This window comes from Triturus cristatus, chromosome 1_2 (assembly GCF_964204655.1).
Source record: "Triturus cristatus chromosome 1_2, aTriCri1.1, whole genome shotgun sequence".
Classification (NCBI taxonomy): domain Eukaryota; kingdom Metazoa; phylum Chordata; class Amphibia; order Caudata; family Salamandridae; genus Triturus; species Triturus cristatus.
In genome coordinates this window covers 1,181,333,184-1,181,355,475 of record NC_140580.1, presented here as the reverse complement: position 1 = coordinate 1,181,355,475, position 22,292 = coordinate 1,181,333,184, and the positions used below count along the sequence as shown (strand labels likewise).

The 22,292-nt window shown below is 47.3% G+C and overlaps 1 protein-coding gene across 8 annotated transcripts in view; it reads left to right on the top strand.

Moving 5' to 3' along the window:
* The window catches only part of ODF2 (outer dense fiber of sperm tails 2), a 433,573-nt gene that overhangs the window by 298,358 nt on the left and 112,923 nt on the right, over positions 1-22,292 (top strand). For all 8 annotated transcript variants that reach the window (XM_085614079.1, XM_085614083.1, XM_085614082.1 and 5 more), the window contains 3 exons: positions 2,764-2,893; positions 4,042-4,179; positions 15,546-15,620. In XM_085614079.1, the coding sequence (XP_085470205.1) occupies positions 2,764-2,893; positions 4,042-4,179; positions 15,546-15,620 (343 nt within the window). The remainder of the gene's footprint in view (positions 1-2,763; positions 2,894-4,041; positions 4,180-15,545; positions 15,621-22,292) is intronic.

The window sequence follows — 22,292 nt, the reverse complement described above, 5'->3', positions numbered from 1 at the left end:
TGAAGCCTGAATGCAGCTTGGAGGGGCAATGTGAATCTTTAGAGTAAGAACTTCACCAGTTTGTGTTATTGAGGATAAAAAAAGTAGGCCCCCTGATCGGCGACCAAAGTCAGAACCCTTGGTGGCTGGGATGAAACTAGAGATGTGGCCTTGTAGCTCAAAGGGTTTATCCTCCCAGGTCTCCTGGAGTGGTATCTTGTCAAATCTTTTTAGGTAATTTAAGACTTCGTGGTCACTTGATTTGGAGCTTAAGCCGTTGATGTTCCAAATACATATTTTTATATCGTTGTAACCCGATGGAAGATTTAATGGACAGGGTGTCCGATGTCAATTTGGTTGTGCTGGCAATATTGTGCGTTGTATACTCTGCCAGTTGTTCTTGTGTTAGTTCAGTCAAGAGGGATTGGCCATCTATTGGGGAGCGGCCCCTTGGTCCTCTTAGCACTGAGGTGGACTTTCTATGAAATGGTGCTGGGTATAGTGGTTTTGGCACTCTTTTCAAAGTGATCCCCCAGCTTTTGGAGTATCTTTCTTTCTTGAACGGTTCTGCTTACTATCTCTGGCGTTTTCCATCTGGTTTTGGACACTTCGGAGCTTGGCAAGCCGTTGTTTGGCACAAACTCTATAGAGAGTAGGTCAGAGGTGTTGATGGTGGCTTGCAGGAGTCGTAGCAAGTTCCCTCTGTTTAGGATATCTGCTTGACCTCACGACTTATAAGGGGGGGGGGGAAATATAATGGTGTCTGTTCCCTCATCCTTCATGAGTTCCTGTGTCGAAGGCTGGAAGCCGTCACTGGTCATGGCTGTGTGCGAATAAGGCCTAAAGTTGTTAATCATTAGCTTTACTGACCGTACTGTTTTGAGAAGTTGACAGTGGCTCATGTGCTGTCCTCATTATATCTTGCACGTCAGTGCTGTGCACGAGTATTTTCTTTAATGGTTGATGAGACGCTTTATGAGTGTCCTGCAGACGGCTGCCTGGCGCCAATATTTCCGATTGGTCATCTTCCGTAGGAGCACTGCAGGCACTTCTGTTCCTGTGTGTGAATACAGCACAGCAGCATTTCATTTACTGATCCATCTATAGGGGCACTTCTGTCCCTGTGTGTGAATACAGCACAGCAGCATTTCATTTACTGATCCATCTATAGGGGCACTAATGTTCCTGTGTGTGAATACAGCACAGCAGCATTTCATTTACTGATTATCTATAGGGGTGCTAATGTTGCTGTGTGTGTGTGTGTGTGTACAGCAAAGCAGCACTTCATTTACTGATCCATATATAGGGGCCCTACTGTTCCTGTGTGTGTATACAGCACAGAAGCACTTCATTTACTGATCCATCTATAGGGGCCCTACTGTTCCTGTGTGTGTGTGAATACAGCACTGCAACATTTCATTTACTGATCCATCTATAGGGGCACTAATGTTCCTGTGTGTGAATACAGCACAGCAGCATTTCATTTACTTATTATCTATAGGGGCCCTGCTGTTCCCGTGTGTGTGTGTGTGTGTACAGCAAAGCAGCACTTCATTTACTGATCCATATATAGGGGCCCTACTGTTCCTGTGTGTGTATACAGCACAGAAGCACTTCATTTACTGATCCATCTATAGGGGCCCTACTGTTCCTGTGTGTGAATACAGCCCAGCAGCATTTCATTTACTGATCCATCTATAGGGGCACTAATGTTCCTGTGTGTGTGTGTGTGTGTGTGTGTGTGTGTGTGTGTGTGTGTGTGTGTGTACAGCAAAGCAGCACTTCATTTACTGATCCATATATAGGGGCCCTACTGTTCCTGTGTGTGTATAGAGCACAGAAGCACTTCATTTACTGATCCATCTATAGGGGCCCTACTGTTCCTATGTGTGTGTATACAGCACAGCAGCATTTCATTTACTGATCCTTCTATAGGGGCCCTGCTGTTCCTGTATGTGTGTGTGTGTGTATACAGCACAGCAGCATTTCATTTACTGATCCATCTATAGGGGCCCTACTGTTCCTGTGTGTGTATACAGCACAGCACCATTTGATTTTGTGATCCATCTATAGGGTCACTAATGTTCCTGTGTGTGTGTATACAGAAACCCAACATTTCCTATACTTCTCTATTTAGGCACAGTACTCTTTGTAAGCGTATATACAGCACATCAAATTTTCCTGTGCTCCATCCAGAGGGGGAGCACTGTTCTTGTTCTTGTACTTGTGTATACAGTACCCCCAACATTTCATATGCAGATTAATCTGTTGGGGTGTTATTGTTCCAGTATGTGTTATCAACATCCCAACAGTTCATAAATGTATACATCTATAGGGGTTGTACTGTTCCTGTATGTGTGTGCATCAGTGCTCTCACTTGATATGCGTGTCTCCTTCATGGATCTTGGCCCCTCCCTCTTGGTGTCAGATCTTTTTAGGACACACATCTCTTCCTGATGTGTTGGTATGTTATTGCAGTATTTGATTCTGTAAGCGACAAGTGCCTGGATGGCATGATTCTGGGTCGCCCTTTCATCCACCTCTGCGCATAGGATGGTATGTTGGTCACCTGTGATGTAGGCACAGCTGTCTGTCGGCGTCTGTGAGGTCTCGGGGGACAGGAGCTGCTTTGAGGGTCTGCACAGGCGCACTGTGCTTGGTATTTTCCAGTGTTGTGTATGAGGTGGGGTGTCCTGTGTGCACAATGAATTTAATTTATTATTGTGTTGTGCTTCAATGGCAGAGGCCCTCTGGGATGCTGCTAAGACTTTTCATTCTTTGTAGGTCAGCGAAGCAACAATGCCCAACGGACAAGGATGCCCTTCTCTGCAAGCTGGTGGAAGCCGAGATGGACGGCAATGCAGCTGCCAAGCAAGTGTTGCTACTCAAGGAGTCCATGTGCAAACTGAAAAATGTAAGTAGGAGAGGCCAACGTACTCTGCACCAGGCAGAGGCCAACCTATACCCTCACTAGGCAGAGGCCAACCTATGCCCCATGCCAGGCAGAGGCCAACCTATGCCAGGCAGAGGCCAACCTGTGCCCCACACCAGGCGGAGTCCAACCTGTGCCCAACGCCAGGCGGAGTCCGACCTGTGCCCCGCGCCAGGCGGAGTCCGACCTGTGCCCCGCGCCTGGCGGAGTCCGACCTGTGCCCCGCGCCTGGCGGAGTCCGACCTGTGCCCCGCGCCTGGCGGAGTCCAACCTGTGCCCCGCGCCTGGCAGAGTCCAACCTGTGCCCCGCGCCTGGCAGAGTCCAACCTGTGCCCCGCGCCTGGCAGAGTCCAACCTGTGCCCCGCGCCTGGCAGAGTCCAACCTGTGCCCCGCGCCTGGCAGAGTCCAACCTGTGCCCCGCGCCTGGCAGAGTCCAACCTGTGCCCCGCGCCTGGCAGAGTCCAACCTGTGCCCCGCGCCTGGCAGAGTCCAACCTGTGCCCCGCGCCTGGCAGAGTCCAACCTGTGCCCCGCGCCTGGCAGAGTCCAACCTGTGCCCCGCGCCAGGCAGAGTCCAACCTATGCCCCACACCAGTTAGAGAAGCCAATAAGCTGTCCGACAGGCAAAGGCTATCATGGCAGAGAGGCCAGCATACCCTACACCAGGGAGATAGGCCAGCTTGCCCTATTCCTGGGGGTTACCCACCATATCAGTGAGAGACCAACACATATCACATTTCACATGAGTGAAGCCACCTCTTATCAGTACGCTAGTAAGATGCCAAAACATGGTTTACTAGTAAGAAGCGACCAACCCTTTGCTAGTGAGATATCAGCTTGCACCACACCACCCTCCAACGACAGTCCAACGTGTACCAATCACTGGTGAAACCATCATCCCGTGCATTACTACATGAGGCACAGACTTCAACAATTTTTGGGGCGATCTTTTTCTATGCCGCTTGCCTCCAACTTGGAGAAATTTACTCTAGCATACGGTTTCCTTCCAATGTTTCCTCAATCAGGACCTCTTCTCTTATTGCTGTGGGAGCCGTCTCTCCATGCTCGGTGGTAAGGGCACCTCTATCCTGAGCTCCTTAAGTGTGACCATGCCATTCTCTCTTAAACAGGAGAAACACTCGAGCTGTGGGTCTAACACCGTAAACCAAGTTGAACAACAGAAAGAGAAACTGCTTGAAAAACTGGAAACCTTTGAAGAAACTAACCGCTGTCTGCGACAACTGCTGAGAGAGCAGCAGTCCAGAGAGGTGAGTGGGGAATGACGCAGTGGTACCCAGATCTTAGTGCTTGGTACGCTTAGAAGTTTTGTTTCAGGAACGGCAGCCTGCTGCCTTCTGGGTACTGGATCATAATGCATGGTACATAGGGTTTTAGTAACGTCTCCGTTTGCTGCCTTCTTTTCCCTACCCCAGTGAGCACTGTGTGGTTATGTCAACATGGAGCAACACTAGTTGGGCTAACCAGACCTCCAACCTGTACACTAACAGGGACCCAAAGGCAGGAGACTGGAGAAAACACAAATGTAAAATGTAAACTAAGAGGCGTGGCAAGAGTGACATGGTGGTCCTTCTTACATGTGTGTTCTTACCCCGAGGTGTCTTTTCTACCTATCTCATTGTGGACTCCACCCCATTGTACCCTGCCGCCCTCACCATGCCCTCCGATCATCAAGTCTGCTATATAGTGTGAGGTTAAGACACTAACAAGGTTAAGGGGCTTGCCTTCTGTTCAGTGCATCTTAGATTGTGACGGGCATACAGTGTGCAAATTTAATTTCAGAATGAGTATTTAGTGTTCAGGAGCTATTTCAGAATGGAAAATGGAGTGATGTGTTGGAGTAATTTCAGAATGGAGTGTAGTATGTAGGAGTCATTTCAGAATGGAGCGTAGTATGTGTGAGTCATTTCCGAATGGAATGAAATATGTAGGAGTCAATTCAGAATGGAGTGTGGTATGTAAGAGTCATTTCAGAGTAGTATGTAGGAGTCATTTCAGAATGGAGTATAGTATGTAGGAGTCATTTCAGAGTAGTATGTAGGAGTCATTTCAGAATGGAGCGTAGTATGTAGGAGTCATTTCAGACTGGAGCGTAGTATGTAGGAGTCATTTCAGAATGGAGCGTAGTATGTAGGAGTAATTTTCGAATGGAGTAAAATATGTAGGAGTCATTTCAGATTGGAGCACAGTATATAGGAGTCATTTCCGAATGGACTATACTATGTAGGAGTCATTTCCGAATGGACTATACTATGTAGGAGTCATTTCCGAATGGAGCACAGTATGTGGGAGTCATTTCAGAATAGAGCGTAGTATGTGGGAGTCATTTCGGAATGGAGCGTAGTATGTAGGACTCATTTCAGAATAGAGCGTAGTATGTAGGAGTCATTTCAGAATAGAGCGTAGTATGTGGGAGTCATTTCGGAATGGAGCGTAGTATGTGGGAGTCATTTCGGAATGGAGTGTAGTATGTGGGAGTCATTTCAGATTGGAGCACATTATGTAGGAGTCTGTAATGCTCCGATCTCCCCTGGACCAAGGTATGTACCGTCCCTTTCCCAGGGAGAGAATATCCGTTCCAAACTTATGGAATATAACATATACACAGCACTTCCTAAGGTGGGCAAACTTTCAACACTCCCCCAAAGGCAAGGCAAGAAAACAATATATACACAGACTTTGCACATCACTTGCCAGGAGTAGAACAAGTTCCTATAACACAATTACCTGCTAGAAGGGAATTCACCCATCCTTCTACAACAGAATACTTGGCCAAAAAGAGTCCACACCTCCTGCTACAAGGAAAAGACAAATTGGTATATCTGGGATGTATTTATTAGTAAATAGCACCACACGGTAAGCCAAATGCACCTATCATAGCAGACTCTAACATATCAATAGTATGATTGAAACACAATCAAGGCAAATATATATGTAGAAATGTATATATATGTATGGATATAAGAATCAGAAAATAAGAAGGAAAGGAAAGAATTTAGAAAAGAATCAAGAGACAGTTAGTAGCAGAGACACCTCACCTACTGCTCCATCATTTCACCCCACTTCGCTCAAGGGGAGTCCATTGCATTAACCCGGTGAAAGCTCAGAGGTGACACCACTCTTCCGTGACAACACGTCTGCTCCACTGCGTGAACTTCCACCAGGCCAGTGTAGGCTCCCCTTTTTAATACAAATTCAAACACAACGAAGCTTCTAGCAAGCCTCGCCCCCTCGTTCTCATGAGAACCCGTACCAGCTTGCTCCAAGGCCACTGCAACGGTTGATCAGGCCTTTGCTATGGCTCCGAGACAGACCATGTACATTCATCTGATAAGAACCAGTTCTCTCTAGTCAGTACAGTGTGAAAAACAGGAGGATAGCAAAACATGCCCTCTTCTTCGTGCAGGCACAGAAAATGGCTTCAGCATGAAAATGGAGTTAGTTAAGCCATGCACACAGAAAGGCCCAAAGCAAGATGAAATTGAAAAGCAAGATGACATGAGATCATGTCAAAGGCAAAAGTCAGCACTGCCATAAAGCAAGGTAAAGTCAGAAAACAGAATGACATTAGACCACGTCAAAGCCAATAGGTCAAAGGCATAATTCACTTAATCCCTCAGTATCCAACATTGAGCACATGTGTGCACCATCACCCACAACACTGCACCTCGACATCCCACACCTCCTATTCTTGGCAAGACTATTCTACTAAAAGACAGCAAGATTACAGGACAGAATAGAAGCAGACATATGCAAACCCATCCTACATTAAGGCTAGGGTAACATAACACACTTAAGTCAGTACAAAATGGTGGTGGTTAAGGGTCATCATAGGGTGTCAGACCACAAAAGTGGCTCATCCACTACAGAGTCATTTCCGAATGGACTATACTATGTAGGAGTCATTTCCGAATGGAGCACAGTATGTAGGAGTCATTTCAGAATGGAGTGTAGTATGTAGGAGTCATTTCAGTATGGAACGTAGTATGCATTTCGGAATGGAGTGTAGTATGTAGGAGTCGTTTCAGAATGGAGCGTAGTATGTAGGAGTCGTTTCAGAATGGAGCTCAGTATGTAGGAGTCGTTTCAGAATGGAGCGCAGTATGTAGGAGTCGTTTCAGAATGGAGCGTAGTATGTAGGAGTCGTTTCAGAATGGAGCTCAGTATGTAGGAGTCGTTTCAGAATGGAGCGCAGTATGTAGGAGTCATTTCGGAATTGAGTGTAGTATGTGGGAGTCATTTCAGATTGGAGCACAGTATGTAGGAGTCAGTTCTGAATGGACTATACTATGTAGGAGTCATTTTCGAATGGAGCACAATATGTAGGAGTCATTTCAGAATGGAGTGTAGTATGTAGGAGTCATTTCAGTATGGAGCGTAGTATGTAGGAGATATTTCGGAATGGAGTGTAGTATGTGGGAGTCATTTCAGAATGGAGTGTAGTATGTAGGAGCCGTTTCAGAATGGAGCACAATATGTAGGAGTCATTTCAGAATGGAGTGTAGTATGTAGGAGTCATTTCAGAATGGAGTGTAGTATGTAAGATTCATTTCCGAATGGAGCGTAGTATGTAGGAGTCATTTCAGAATGGAGTGAAATATGTAGGAGTCATTTCAGAGTAGTATGTAGGAGTCATTTCAGAATGGAGTGTAGTATGTAGGAGTCGTTTCAGAATGGAGCGCAGTATGTAGGAGTCGTTTCAGAATGGAGGGTAGTATGTAGGAGTCATTTCAGAATGGAGCGTAGTATGTAAGATTCATTTCAGAATGGAGCGCGGTATGTAGGAGTCGTTTCAGAATGGAGTGCAATATGTAGGAGTTGTTTCAGAATGGAGCGTAGTGTGTAGGAGTCATTTCGGAATGGAGCGTAGTATATGGGAGTCATTTCGGAATGGAGCGTAGTATGTGGGAGTCATTTCAGAATGGATTGTGGTATGTGGGAGTCATTTCAGAATGGAGCGTAGTATGTAGGAGTCATTTCTGAATGGAGCGTAGTATGTAGGAGTAATTTCAGAATGGGGCGCGGTATGTAGGAGTCGTTTCAGAATGGAGTGCAGTATGTAGGAGTTGTTTCAGAATGGAGTGCAGTATGTAGGAGTTGTTTCAGAATGGAGCGCAGTATGTAGGAGTTTCCGAATGGAGCGCAGTATGTAGGAGTTTCAGAATGGAGCATAGTATGTGGGAGTCATTTCAGAGTAGTATGTAGTGATTTCAGAATGGAGTGAAATATGTAGGAGTCATTTCAGAATGGAGTGAAATATGTAGGAGTCATTTCAGAATGGAGTGAAATATGTAGGAGTCATTTCAGAATTGAGTGTAGTATGTAGGAGTCGTTTCAGAATGGAGCGTAGTATGGAGGAGTCGTTTCAGAATGGAGCACAATATGTAGGAGTCATTTCAGAATGGAGTGTAGTATGTAGGAGTCATTTCAGAATGGAGTGTAGTATGTAAGATTCATTTCCGAATGGAGTGTAGTATTTAGGAGTCATTTCCGTATGGAATGTAATATGTAGGAGTTATTTCAGAATGGGAAAAAAAGGGAGGTAGTGGTTTGGAGTATAGGACAATGGCGCCACTTTAGGAGAATACCATCTAAAGAATATTTGGAGTAATCTATATTAGTAACGGTGCTGAAAGGTGAGGAACACCACTAATCTCCCCAGGTAATCGGCATGTGCCAATTGGCTGAACAATGTCCCCAGCACACGTAAACAATAAGTATATTGGTAAGAATTGCACCTTATGGGCATCAAGTAAAACAAAGTGAGATGATTCTTGAGATTTTCTTTCTTTTATTCCTTTGTTCATCCAACAGCCAACACGTGTTTCGTCGCACAGGGTAATGCACCCGCGACTTTATCAAGGCTATGTTCTCCTTTAAACAAATTTGATTTGCGGTGATAATTCCAACCCGCAAATAAGGGGTTCTTAGTGAAGACGACGTTTGTAGTTATCCAGTATCAGGGATCCAATTGTGTCCCAAAATTCTCAGTAACCCTTCCGATATGTTGTGTTTCGTAGGTCCAACCGTCGCCTTCCGTGCCTATGGAGAACATAGCCTTGATAAAGTCGCGGGTGCATTATCCTGTGCGACGAAACACGTGTCGGCTGTTGGATGAACAAAGGAATAAAAGAAAGAAATCATCGCACTTTGTTTTACTTGATGCTCACAACGTGCAATTCTAACCAATATACTTATTGTTTACGTGTGCTGGGGACATTGTTTATTTCAGAATGGAGCACAGTATGTAGGAGCCATTTCAGAATGGACTGTACCATGTAGGAGTAATTTCAGAATGGAGTGTAGTAGGTAGGAGTCATTTCAGGGTAGTATGTAGGAGTCGTTTCGGAATGGAGCGTAGTATGTAGGAGTCATTTTGGAATGGACCGTACTATGTAGGTCATTTCGGACTGGAGTGTAGTATGTAGGGGTCATTTCAGAAAAGAGGGCAGTATGTAGGAGTCATTTCAGAATGGAGCAAAGTATGTAGGAGTCATTTCTGAATGTAGCGTGGTATGAAGGTGTCGTTTCAGAATGGAGCGTAGTATGTATGAGTCATTTCAGAATGGAGTGAAATATGTAGGAGTAATTTCAAAATGGAGTGTAGTATGTAGGAGCCGTTTCAGAATGGAGCGTAGTATGTAGGAGTCGTTTCAGAATGGAGCGCGGCATGTAGGAGTCATTTCAAAATGGAGCGCGGTATGTAGGAGTCATTTCAGAATGGAGCGCAGAATGTAGGAGTCGTATCAGAATGGAGCATAGTATGTAGGAGTCGTTTCAGAATGGAGTGTAGTATCTAGGAGTCATTTCAGAATAGAGCTTCGTATGCAGTAGTCGTTTCTGAATGGTGTGTCATGTAGGAGTCGTTTCAGAATGGAGTGTCATGCAGGAGTTGTTTCAGAATGGAGCTTGGTATGTAGGAGGCGTTTCAGAATGGAGCGTAGTATGTAGAAGTCATTTCAGAATGGAGCGCGGCATGTAGGAGGCATTTCAAAATGGAGCACAGTATGTCGTTTCAGAATGGAGCGTTGTAAATAGGAATCATTTCAGAGTAGTATGTAGGAGTCATTTCAGAATGAAGTGTAGTGTGTGTAGGAGTCATTTTAGAATGGAGCGTAGTATGTAGGAGTCATTTCCGAATGGAGTGAAATATGTAGGAGTAATTTCAAAATGGAGTGTGGTATGTTGGAGTCATTTCAGAATGGAGTGTGGTATGTTGGAGTCATTTCAGAATGGAGTGTGGTATGTTGGAGTCATTTCAGAATGGAGTGTGGTATGTTGGAGTCATTTCAGAATGGAGTGTGGTATGTTGGAGTCATTTCAGAATGGAGTGTGGTATGTTGGAGTCATTTCAGAATGGAGTGTGGTATGTTGGAGTCATTTCAGAATGGAGTGTGGTATGTTGGAGTCATTTCAGAATGGAGTGCCGTATCTAGGAGTCTTTTCAGAATGGAGTGCCGTATGTGGGAGTCTTTTCAGAATGGAGTGTCGTATGTGGGAGTCTTTTCAGAATGAAGTGTCGTATGTGGGAGTCTTTTCAGAATGAAGTGTCGTATGTGGGAGTCTTTTCAGAATGGAGTGTCGTATGTGGGAGTCTTTTCAGAATGGAGTGTCGTATGTGGGAGTCATTTCAGAATCGGCGTTTGGACTTGGCCATGTCTTGGTCCCGTTTATCGGTAGTTTCACACCTTGTGCCTCGTGTTATCAAGTGTTTATAGTGCTGTAATGCTCACTGTGTTTCTGCCACAAGTTATCTTTGTACTGTGGCACTTCTTTATCTGGTGCACTTTCACACACATTGTATCAAGTATGCACAAGTCATGCTCCTCATAGACTTGTTCACTTGTAGGATCATCCACTTCCTCTCCGTTAGACAAGTTTTGTTGTAACATGCATGCAAGGCCTGGAATGACCCTTCTTTCTAAGCCAGGGCATGCCAGGATAACAGAATAGCCCGAAGGACATTCCAGCCTGGTAACCTTCCTATGGCTTTTACACATATAGTAGCAGTAGCCTTATGACTCCTGTGTCTTTGGATTTTAGTAGTTTTTTTTTTTTTGTGGGAGCATCTGTTTTCACTAAACAGATTGGCTATTGATGACTTGCCCTGTTCTTGGGCCTGGGCCATGTTTTGAGGTGAACAACTTTTAGGTCTGCTTGACGGTGCAGTTGACACCTTATCCTATCCTTATGTGAGTGTCAGAAAAAATCCTTTAAGAATCACTGCCTAAAGAAGGGCTTACTCTCGCCTCACTTGTTGATCTGCTCTATAAGCTTTTCAGTGCCTGGGCAGGATCTGGGTCTTGCCTTGCCTCCCAAACCTGGGTCTAGACAGCGTCTTGTCTAAGTGGCACCTTTTCCCACAGAGAGCCTGGGAGTCTGAAAGGTTCCTTGGTCCCCAGAAAGACTGGGGGTCTGGGAAGTGTCCAAGCCCCCAGAGGGACTGGGAATCTCCGTGCTATCTTGGCCCCCAGAGAAGACCATTGGATTGGGCATTACCTTGGCCCCTAGAGAGGCCGGGGGTCTGGGCGGTGCCTTGCGCCAGAGAGCGGCTGAGAGGTATCTTTCCCCGATATAGAGCGTGTCGGCTCTGTTTTCTTCTAGTGGCCATTCTGCAGTGTCTTACGGCTGAAAAGAGGTGGGTTTGGGCTGTGCCTTTTCCCCCAAAGATGCTTTGTAGGCAGTGTCTTTTTCTCCTCCGAGATTAGTTCTGAGAATTGAAAGGGGCTAATCACCTCCCCTTCTCCCAGATACTGGGTCTGGTCAGTGCTCTCTTCCCCGGCGGATGAGGCCTGCCGTTGGGTTCCACAGGAGATAGAGTCTGGGCTGTTTCCTACCTTGGGACGGATTTAGATCTCGGTGGATGGGTTACTCCATCACAAAGGTGACGGATTTTCCGTCCGCTGAAATATAAATCCCATAGGATGTTATGGGATTTATATTTCGTCCGACGGAATATCGGTCACTGTTGTGACGCAGTAGCCCGTCTGTCGAGATCTAAATCAGGCCCCTAGTCTTAGTGTGGGTTATGGTTTGTTCCTCAAGCCAGGATATGTGGTTCCGGTTCTGAGAAACTGGGCAGGGCTCTCGTTGCTTCTAAAGAAGGGTCTGTGTTGTATTCGCTCTGAATTCTGCAGTGTGACTGCTCTCTCAGACAGACTGGACTTTGTCCAAGGGCATCCCCTGGTCTCAAAGAATGGGTTGTCTCTGCTCTCGTTGACAGAACTGGTGACCTGTCGCTCTGTTCTGCCATGGTCCGCTTCTCTGATGGTCTGGATTAGCATCGTCTTCTCTACAGTTCTGTCTGACTGGACCTCCCCATAGTTTAGTGACTGCCTGTGTAGGACCTTCTGTGCTCTTTATTTGATTGATAGCGGCCACTTCATGGTCGGAGAGTTCTTGCTGCCTGTTAAAGTTTTCAGCTACTCGATGTTGTCCTCTTGACGCTTCTCTCCTACAGTAATATTGTCCTGGTCGAAGCAGAAGTAATGGCTTATTGGACTGGGACACTGTCCTCTGTTGTGATTGGCAAGCTCCTGGGATGTAGTGGTTTCTGAGAGATCCGCTAGTGCAGGGGACAGTGAGCTCAACGGATCATTTCTTATTGTTCCATTCCCGGGGTGCAGCCTTGTAGCTGGAATCTCAGGACTATTGTAGGAGAGTAGGATCTGCACTTATGTTGCCCCCACTTTTTTTCTGATGTTAACACTGGTTTCTGGCTGGGTCCCTGCTAATCAGGGCCCCAGTCTCTCTGTTCTCTCTAAACGACTTGGAGTGCATATTAGATGCACTAGTGATTGGATACTGTGGTACCTTATGTGCACCTAGTATATGGTACCCTAGGTACCAAGGGCATAGGTACTTCACAGGCCTACCAGGGGCTGAAGCATGTATTATGCCACCCCTGGGAAGCAGACTAAATCTGACACCACAGGCCTGCTACTGCAGCCTGGGTGAGGTAGTGTTAGCACTCCTCACTGAGGTATAGGTTCCTATATCTCACCATACACACACATATAAACCTATCAGTCACCCCTAAGGCAGGCCCTATCAATCCTGAGGGCAGGGTGCTTGGTTTACAATTTGAGGGGGTGCCTCTGCATGAGCAGGACCCCTCTGCAGCTGGCAGAGTCTATTCTCTGTGGCTGTTTGTGGATGCGGTTAAACCATATACTCTTAAGTGCATTATAACCCAACGGTAAATGCTAACTTTGGAATGACTGCATCAAAGCATGTCGTGTTTGGTGTCAAACAACTTGGAATCATACCCCCACACCAGTAACTGGTGTGGGAGTATGATCCCACCCTTCTAGAGGGATAGACATGTACCCACTGTGGAAACACGGTAGAAATCTGAAAGAGCCCTGGCATCACAAAATGGATGCCACCAGCACAGACACTGGACTGCCCTCCTGCTGCTCACTGAAACTCGCAGTGGAGGAGTCCCAACAATAGGCATCCGGTCACAGGGAGGTGTCACCACCTTCCAGACAGGATTTAGTGTATTGGGGCTGGGTGGGTGCACTCACTAGAGTGCTTTGAAGTCCTGCACTGGGGGAGCAGTAGGCTCCTCTGTGCATATGCCAGCTCAAACCGGTTCAGGGGCTACCTGTCTCTGCTCTGGCGCGAAACTGGACAAAGGGAAGTGGGTTTAACCACCCCCGACCCTGGCCCTCCCAGAGGAGTGGTCATAAAGCTAGTCCCTCCCTTTCTTTTAGTATAAGATGGGGAACCGTTGCCATTGCAAACTAGATATCCCTGGACGACACGTTACAAGAAGAATCCTGGCCCTTCGATGTTCCACTACCTTTGGAAGACTGAAGAATCTCCCTTGGAGTCAAGGAGTGACTCCCCTGCTTGGCAGGCACCAAAAACTCTAATCAACGGTCGCAAGCTTTACCGCTCCCGCTGGAGTCCAAAGTCCCTGAAGCCCTGTAAGTGGATTTCCTGACTTCTCGACGGCCATTGTGAGTCCCCAGCAGAGCTGAGACGAGTGGACCCCACGAGTGACGAGGAACAGCAATACCCGGGTACCATGCACTATTGTCGAGTGCAACCCCTTCACGACATTCTACGAACTTGTGTTTTGGACCATTGGTGGCCCAAGCCTCCAGCAGGTTGTGCACCGAAAATCAGAGGCCTACCCCGTCCCGAGTGACCGTGGGCTCTTGTAAAGCATTTCCTCACAAGGCGTCTTTGCGATCCCTTGCCCGTTGGCTTGTGGGTCCCCTGAAGACTTTCTGATCGATCCAAAGGGCTCCCCTTGTTGCTCCAGGCCTGCCCTCGCTGGGTGAGTTCCTCAGACCTTGCTGGTCTGCACCGCTGACTTTCTTCAATTTCCACGAGACTTGCTGTTGCCAAGGCTTGTTGGCTCAAATCCGGTTGCCGACACCTCAGTAAGCTGCAGGCGTCGTGGGACAGTCCGAATCCAGCTGCTGGTCATCATCGATGCCTCCTGGTCCTCGTGAGCGAAGAGTCAAAACACCCTTGATCACCTGAAATCACCCGACTTCCGTGGGCATCCATCTTCCTGGCCCCGGGTCACTGGCCAGTGACTGTGAACACTGTCTTCTCTGCTTTCAGGTCATATTCATCATGAATCCAGTCTTGGATTCCACCGGACACTTCTTCAGTCTTCGCTAGCAGCAAATCTTCTTTGGCTTCCATAGAAAACAGCGACGCGACCAGATGCCAAAAGACACCTATGCACCCGGCTTCCCTGGGTGAGGTAACTCGTGCACTCCGGTGCCCTAGTGTGTGTTGGCCCTCAAATTACTTACCTTGTAAGTGGCTTGCTTGTAGACTTCCTCGAAGTACCCTAAAACTTTAAAAATCCAACCGCGACTTGCTCCATTGAAATCAATAGGGAACCCACGGCTGTGTTCTCACACTGCACGCGTCTCCCGTGGGTCTTTTACTTACCTGCCTTGGGTGGATTAGTAAAGCCCCAGAGATTCTACAGGCCCTAGGCCTTGTCCCTCTGCAAGTCGACTTTCCTAAACCTCTTTTTTAGTATATGGTGTGGTATGCCCCTAGGGCCCCAGCCATATTTGTGCTTAACTTATTGTGAAACGTTGATATTTGAATGTGTTCCTGACTTCTAATCTCATAAAGAGATTAGTAGAATGTGTCTAGAAATAAATACATATATATTTGATATATATACCTGTGTGGTGTCCTTTCATTTGGTAATTCAAGAGATTATAAGGTACAAACAAGCTGCTTTACATTCCTCAGAGACTTAGCCTGAAGGCTGCTCTCCGCAGCTACCACTAGGATAGCTTTCTTTAAAAGGTTGTCTTAAACCTATCTACCATAAGAGTCGAATTGGACTGGTGCAAGGTGGCCACTATAACTAGTGACCAGCATATGCCAGGCCAACTTCTCACAACTATTTTTTCATTGGTCAGTTTTAGGATCCAGTATTGTAAGTAGTTTTCTGTTTGGTTAGTTGTAAAGAGGTTTTGTGGGTGGGATCTTTGCTGTGGTCAGAGAAGTGCTCTCGGAGTTACGGTCTTGTCTGATTGGTTTGGCTGGTGTATTCCTGCTCTTGTCTGATTGGTCAGTGTGCAGAATAGTCTATTTAAGACTCCTCAGCTTCTGTTTATTTTTTCAGGAAGAGACACAGCGCCTGGTGGAACAAAAGGATGCATTGCTGAAGAAGCTTTCATGCTGCGACTCTGAAAAAACGGTGAGCTGCTTATTGCTTCTTTCGCCGTTAAAGAGGATGCCAGAAAGGAGATGCTGCTGGAGCTCCTTCCTAGTCCTAAGGGGAAAAAACGTACAAGGAAATTACTCCAGCTGGGGCTGGTACTGGCCAAACGGAGAATAGCAATCGGGTGGATGAGCTCGACGCCCCCCACGGTGGAGAGTTGGGCCAAAGACTTACGGGAATGGCCGACAGTAGAGCTAATCCGCATGAAACGAGTTAGGAGGGATGACCAGTTGGAAGAGGACACAAGGTCCTGGTATGCCCGGATTACAGAGGTCCCCACTAGAGGGGTCCCCACCTCACAGGAGATGGAGGGGACGCAAGCTGACCATACGGAGTCTGATATGCTGGTATCACATGGGAATAGAAAGAGTCCAAGAATGTAGTAGACTTGCAACGATAGGAAGGTGTAGTCCGGCACATGGTGTGGGGGGGATTTTCCTTTAGACGACCCTGGGGCGGAGGAGGTGGGGCTTGTTAAGAGTTTTGTGTTGTGATTTATATCCATGAGACACTGATGTTGTGTCCGGATACGGTAATATGTATCATTAATGCAAAGTTGATGCTGTGAATGTTTTCCACCTTTCAAAGGAATGTCCTCGCATGTTTGTCATATTCTCCTGTGAAGTATACCTACTGCCATCATTTTATTGTGATTCTGGACGACCAATAAAACAAATCTTTCCTTTGCCCCTAAACCGTCTTAGTTTGAACGAGTATTTCTCTTTATGCCCAAGGGTTTTTGTGCTTCTCTCTACCCTCTTGGTGTCTCCGGCACTTGAGTGGGCTGGTCAGCTCTGTGTCTTGTGTCCCGTTTGCTGCTTTCTTTGCCTCAAAGTCTCTGTGGCTTGGACTCCTCCTGTGTCTCCCCGGTTATGGGGTCTGTCTGGTTGTGCTTGTCTAGTACCTCTCAGTTTATTGTATGTTCTCTCATTGCTTGTGTCTTTTCTGCTTCTTTCTCTTTGGTTTGAGCCATTCACTGCAAATCTCTCTCTATCCTGGAGCCTTTATGTGGTTTGATCTTGTGTATGTCTCTCCCTGTCCCATAGTCTCTCACTGTGCCTTGCGTCTCTTTTGCGCCTCTCTTCCTCAGAATCTCTTTGTGGTTTGGACCCTTTATATGTTTCTTCGCGTCTTGGAGTGTCCATGGTTTAGACCTCTCAAGTCCCGTCACTGCTCTTGGCTCCCCCTCACACCCACCCGTTGCCATCCTGAGCATTGTTTTCTAACAAACACCTAATTCCTCATCAACTAATAACCTTTCCTCCAGAATTTCAGATTGTCCTTTCCAATGTGTGCTTTAGTTTTCTTCTGCCTCGATATGGATAGATACTGCCTCCCAATGTGCCCCTGCTGTGACACTACTCAGATACTACTGTTCTGAGCTCATATTTTGCCTCATCAGCCCATGTTTACATTTAAATTGTAATTCATACAATTGCCAGGTTGACCACTGCATGCCAGGGTTGGCACTTTGGGATAGTCGCAAGCTGAGGTTGAGCAAGCTTATAATTACAAACTACAGTGTTTATCCCATAGCCTTCCTTGGTGTTGGACTTAGTGTGAGGTTCAGTCGTGACTAATGTAAAAGAGTCAGCAGCAAAGAGACATTGCATAACAGCCACTAGGTCAGGAAATATCCAAATAATGCCACGATCGTTGTGTTGTGCAGTCGTTGTGCCCTGGCCTTATGTCAGACCTACACAGGTCGTCGGTGCCCCAAGATTCACACTGCTGGAGCACCGAACCACCACAGAGCAAAGGACAGATGCAAATCTTCCTGCTCTTTCCATGCTGGAGTGTAGACCTCACCCCGTTCAGTTACTTTAATTCTGATTCTTGTAGTTCCACATTTATAATAAGAAAACCAAACCCTCGAGTAGCATTATGTGGGAAAGAAACCTGCAGTAGATGAGATGTTCAAACTGTTCTTGTTAACGCAAGTCTTCTGGCGATGTTACTTAATTAAATGTGAATGTTCAGTAAATAAAGACTCCCTCATAGTTTGACAAGTTTGGAACTGGAAAGGCTGATCTGTGGCTAAGTATTTCTAAGGCTCTTACGGTCTGTTTAGGCATCTGTGCATCACTGTGACTTGCTCCAGGCTCTCTAAGAAGGAGGCATAGTGCATATTTACTATCCACTCTTGCTGCCGCCCCTGATGTACAATACCGAAAATCATGCCCTAATGTCGGAATCTTGGTAGCCAACAAACTGCAGCACTAAAAACTCCATTCACACATAACCAACTCACCGCAACCATCAGCACAGAAAGCTCCATGCACAAATAACCAACACACCTCAGCCATCAGCACTCCATGCACACATAACTAATACACCGCACCCATCATCACAGAAATCCCCATGGACTCATAACCAACACACAGCACCCATCAGCACTGAAACCAAGATTCACACATAACCGTCCCACCGCAGCCATCTGCGCTGAAAGCTCCATGCGCACACAACCAACACACAGCACCCATCAGCACTCAAAACTCCATATACAAATAACCGTCCCACCGTCCTCATCTACGCTGAAAGCTCCATTCACACATAACCAGTCTGAACTAACCCTGAGGCGCTGAAAGCTCAATGCCACATAACCAGTCTGAGCTAACCCTCAGGCGCTGAAAGCTCTGTTCACACACAACCAGTCTGAGCTAACCCTGAGGCGCTGAAAGCTCAATGCCACATAACCAGTCTGAACTAACCCTGAGGCGCTGAAAGCTCAATGCCACATAACCAGTCCCAGCTAACCCTGAGGCGCTGAAAGCTCTGTTAACACATAACCAGTCTGAGCTAACCCTGAGGAGCTGAAAGCTCCGTTCACACATAACCAGTCTGAGCTAACCCATCTGTGCTGAAAGCTCCGTTCATACATAACCAGTCTGAGCTAACCCTGAGCCGCTGAAAGCTCTGTTCACACATAACCAGTCTGAGCTAACCCTGAGGCGCTGAAACCTCCGTTCATACATAACCAGTCTGAGCTAACCCTGAGGCGCTGAAAGCTCCGTTCATACATAACCAGTCTGAGCTAACCCTGAGGCACTGAAAGCTCTGTTCACACATAACCAGTCTGAGCTAACCCTGAGGCGCTGAAAGCTCCATTCATACATAACCAGTCTGAGCTAACCCATCTGTGCTGAAAGCTCAATGCCACATAACCAGTCTGAGCTAACCCTGAGGCGCTGAAAGCTCCGTTCATACATAACCAGTCTGAGCTAACCCTGAGGCGCTGAAACCTCCGTTCATACATAACCAGTCTGAGCTAACCCTGAGGCACTGAAAGCTCTGTTCACACATAACCAGTCTGAGCTAACCCATCTGTGCTGAAAGCTCAATGCCACATAACCAGTCGGAGCTAACCCTGAGGCGCTGAAACCTCCGTTCATACATAACCAGTCTGAGCTAACCCTGAGGCGCTGAAAGCTCCATTCATACATAACCAGTCTGAGCTAACCCATCTGTGCTGAAAGCTCAATGCCACATAACCAGTCTGAGCTAACCCTGAGGCGCTGAAAGCTCCGTTCATACATAACCAGTCTGAGCTAACCCTGAGGCGCTGAAACCTCCGTTCATACATAACCAGTCTGAGCTAACCCTGAGGCACTGAAAGCTCTGTTCACACATAACCAGTCTGAGCTAACCCATCTGTGCTGAAAGCTGAATGCCACATAACCAGTCTGAGCTAACCCTGAGGCGCTGAAAGCTCCGTTCATACATAACCAGTCTGAGCTACCCATCTGTGCTGAAAGCTCAATGCCACATAACCAGTCTGAGCTAACCCTGAGGCGCTGAAAGCTCCGTTCATACATAACCAGTCTGAGCTAACCCTGAGGCGCTGAAAGCTCCGTTCATACATAACCAGTCTGAGCTAACCCTGAGGCGCTGAAAGCTCCGTTCATACATAACCAGTCTGAGCTAACCCTGAGGCGCTGAAAGCTCAATGCCACATAACCAGTCGGAGCTAACTCATCTGCGCTGAAAGCTCAATGCCACATAACCAGTCGGAGCTAACCCTGAGGCACTAGCAGTGCACTGGCTGCCTCCTGCTGCTCTGTGCAGTCCATAGTACACGGGTTCAGGACTGATGAGCTCAGCAGGATCTGTTTTTATATCCTAGCCTCCAAGGGATGGCAGGGGTTCGCCATGAGCTGCATCTGACAGCGCACCATTAGAATAGCCCAGTCGAACGGTTAAATTCATATAAATATTTTAGTTCAAAGGGGCCATATACCCTGAAATCGGGTACATCATCCTGATCAAGCAGCAGACACCCTACTTTGATGAAGTTCTTCATTCTCCCCGAACATAAAACAACGTTTTTTAAGAGACCCTGATTCATGTAAATGCAGCCCCTCCCACGTGGCATGAGATTGAATTTGAAAATTGCATATAAGGCAATGCTTCCCTTTCCTGTGATCGCTAGGTCTCTCTCCTCCTATGCTTCCCTTGCCTGTGATCTATAGGTCTCTCCTACCATGCTTCCCTTTCCTGTGATCGCTAGGTCTCTCTCCTATCATGCTTCCCTTGCCTGTGATCTCTAGGTCTCTCCTACCATGCTTCAATTGCCTGTGATCTCTAGGTCCCTCTCCTCCCATGCTTCCCTTGCCTGTGATCTCTAGGACTCTCTCCTCACATGCTTCCCTCGCCTGTGATCTCTTGGTCTCTTGCCTCCCATGCTTCCCTTGCCTGTGATCTCTGGGTTTCTCGCCTCCCATGCTTTCCTCGCCTGCGATCTCTAGTCCTCTCTCCTCCTTTGCTTCCCTTGCCTGTGGTCTCTTGGGCTCTCTCCTTCCAAGCCTCCGTCACCTATGATCTCTCCCTTGCTTCCCTCGCTTGTGACCTGTCTTAATATTCCCATTTTACACTTCACCTGCGATGTACTCCTTCTATGCTTGCCTGTTACCTCTCTCCTCCCTGGCTTCCTTCGCCTGTGATCTCTAGGTCTTATTCCTCACATGCTTCCCTCGCCTGTGATCTCTAGGTTTCTCTCCTCCCATGCTTCCTTCACCTGTAATCTCTAGATGTATCTCCTCCCTTGCTCCCCCGCCTGTGATCTCTAGATTCCTCTCCTGCCATTCTTCCCTCGTCTGTGATCTCTAGGTCTCCCCTCCCATGCTCCCACCCGCCTGTGAGCTCTAGTTCTTATTCCTCCCATGCTCCCCTTGCCTGTGATCTCTAAGATTTCTCCCTTACCATGTTTCCTTCGCCCTTGATCTCAAGGGCTTATTCCTCACATGCTTCCCTTGCCTGTGATCTCTAGGTCTCGCTTTGCACTCGATTACCTCGCCTGTGATCTCTGGGTCTTATTCCCCACATGCTCGCCTCGCTTATGAGCCCTAGGTCTTATTCCTCCCATGCTTCCCTTGCTTGTGACATGTCTCACTATTCCCACGATACCCTACACCTGTGATCAGTGTCGTGCTCCTTCTATGCTTGCTTGTTACCACTCTACTCCCTGGCTTTCTTGGCCTTTAATCTCTTGGTCTCTCTCCTCCCATGCTTCCCTCGCCTGTGATCTCTAGGTCTCTTGCCTCCCATGCTTCCCTTGCCTGTGATCTCTAGGTCTCTCTCATCCCATGCTTCCCTAGTCTGTTACCTCTTACTATGCCCATGATACCCTTCACCTCTGATCCGTGTTGTACTCATCCTATGCTTGCTTGTTATTGGTCTCTCCTCCCATGCTTCCCTCACCAGTGATCTCTAGGTTTTCTCCTCTCACGCTTCCCTTGCCTGTGATCTCTAGGTATCTCTCCTTCCATGCTTTCCTTGCCTGTGATCTCTAGGTCTTATTCCTCCCTTGCTTCTCTCACCTGTGAGCTCTGGGTCTTGCTCCTCCCATGCCTTCCTTGACTGTGTTCTCTAGGTCTTTCTCCTCCCATTCTTCTCTTGCCTCTGATCTCTAGGTCTTATTCCTCCCTTGCTTCCCTCGCCTGTGATCTCTAGGTCTCTCTCTTCCCATGCTTCCGTCGTCTGCTTTCTCTTTCCTCTCTTTATTCCATTGCGTGTGTTCTCTAGGCCTCCTCTCTTGCTTCCCTCACCCATGAGCTCTGGGTCTTATTGCTCCCATGCTTCCCTCACCTGTGGTCTGTAGGTCTTATTCGTCCAATGCTTCCCCCGCCTCTGATCTCTAGTTCTGTCTCCTCCCTTGCTTCTCACACATGTGACCTGTTTAACTATTCCCATGATACCCTAGACCTGTGATCTGTGTTGTACTCCTCGTATAAGCTGTATGTCTTATTCCTCCCATGCTTCCCCTAACTTTGATCTCTAGGTCTCTCTCCTTCATTCCTTCCCCCGCCTGTAATCTCTAGGTCTTATTTCTCACATGGCTTCTCTTGCCCGTGATCTCTAGGTTTCCCTCCTGCCATGCTTCCCTCGCCTGTGATCTCTAGTTCTCTCTTCCCTCCTATGCTTCCCTCGCCTGTGATCTCTAGTTTTCTCTCCCCCCATGCTTTCCTCACCTGTGATCTAGAGGTCTTATTCCTCCTATGTTTCCGTCGCCTCTGCTCTCTACTTCTCTCTTCTCGCATACGTCTCTTGCCTGTGATCTCTAGGTATCTCTCCTGCCATGCTTCCCTCGCCTGTGATCTCTAGGTCTCTCCCCTCCCATGCTTCCCCCGCCTGTGATCTCTAGGTCTCTCT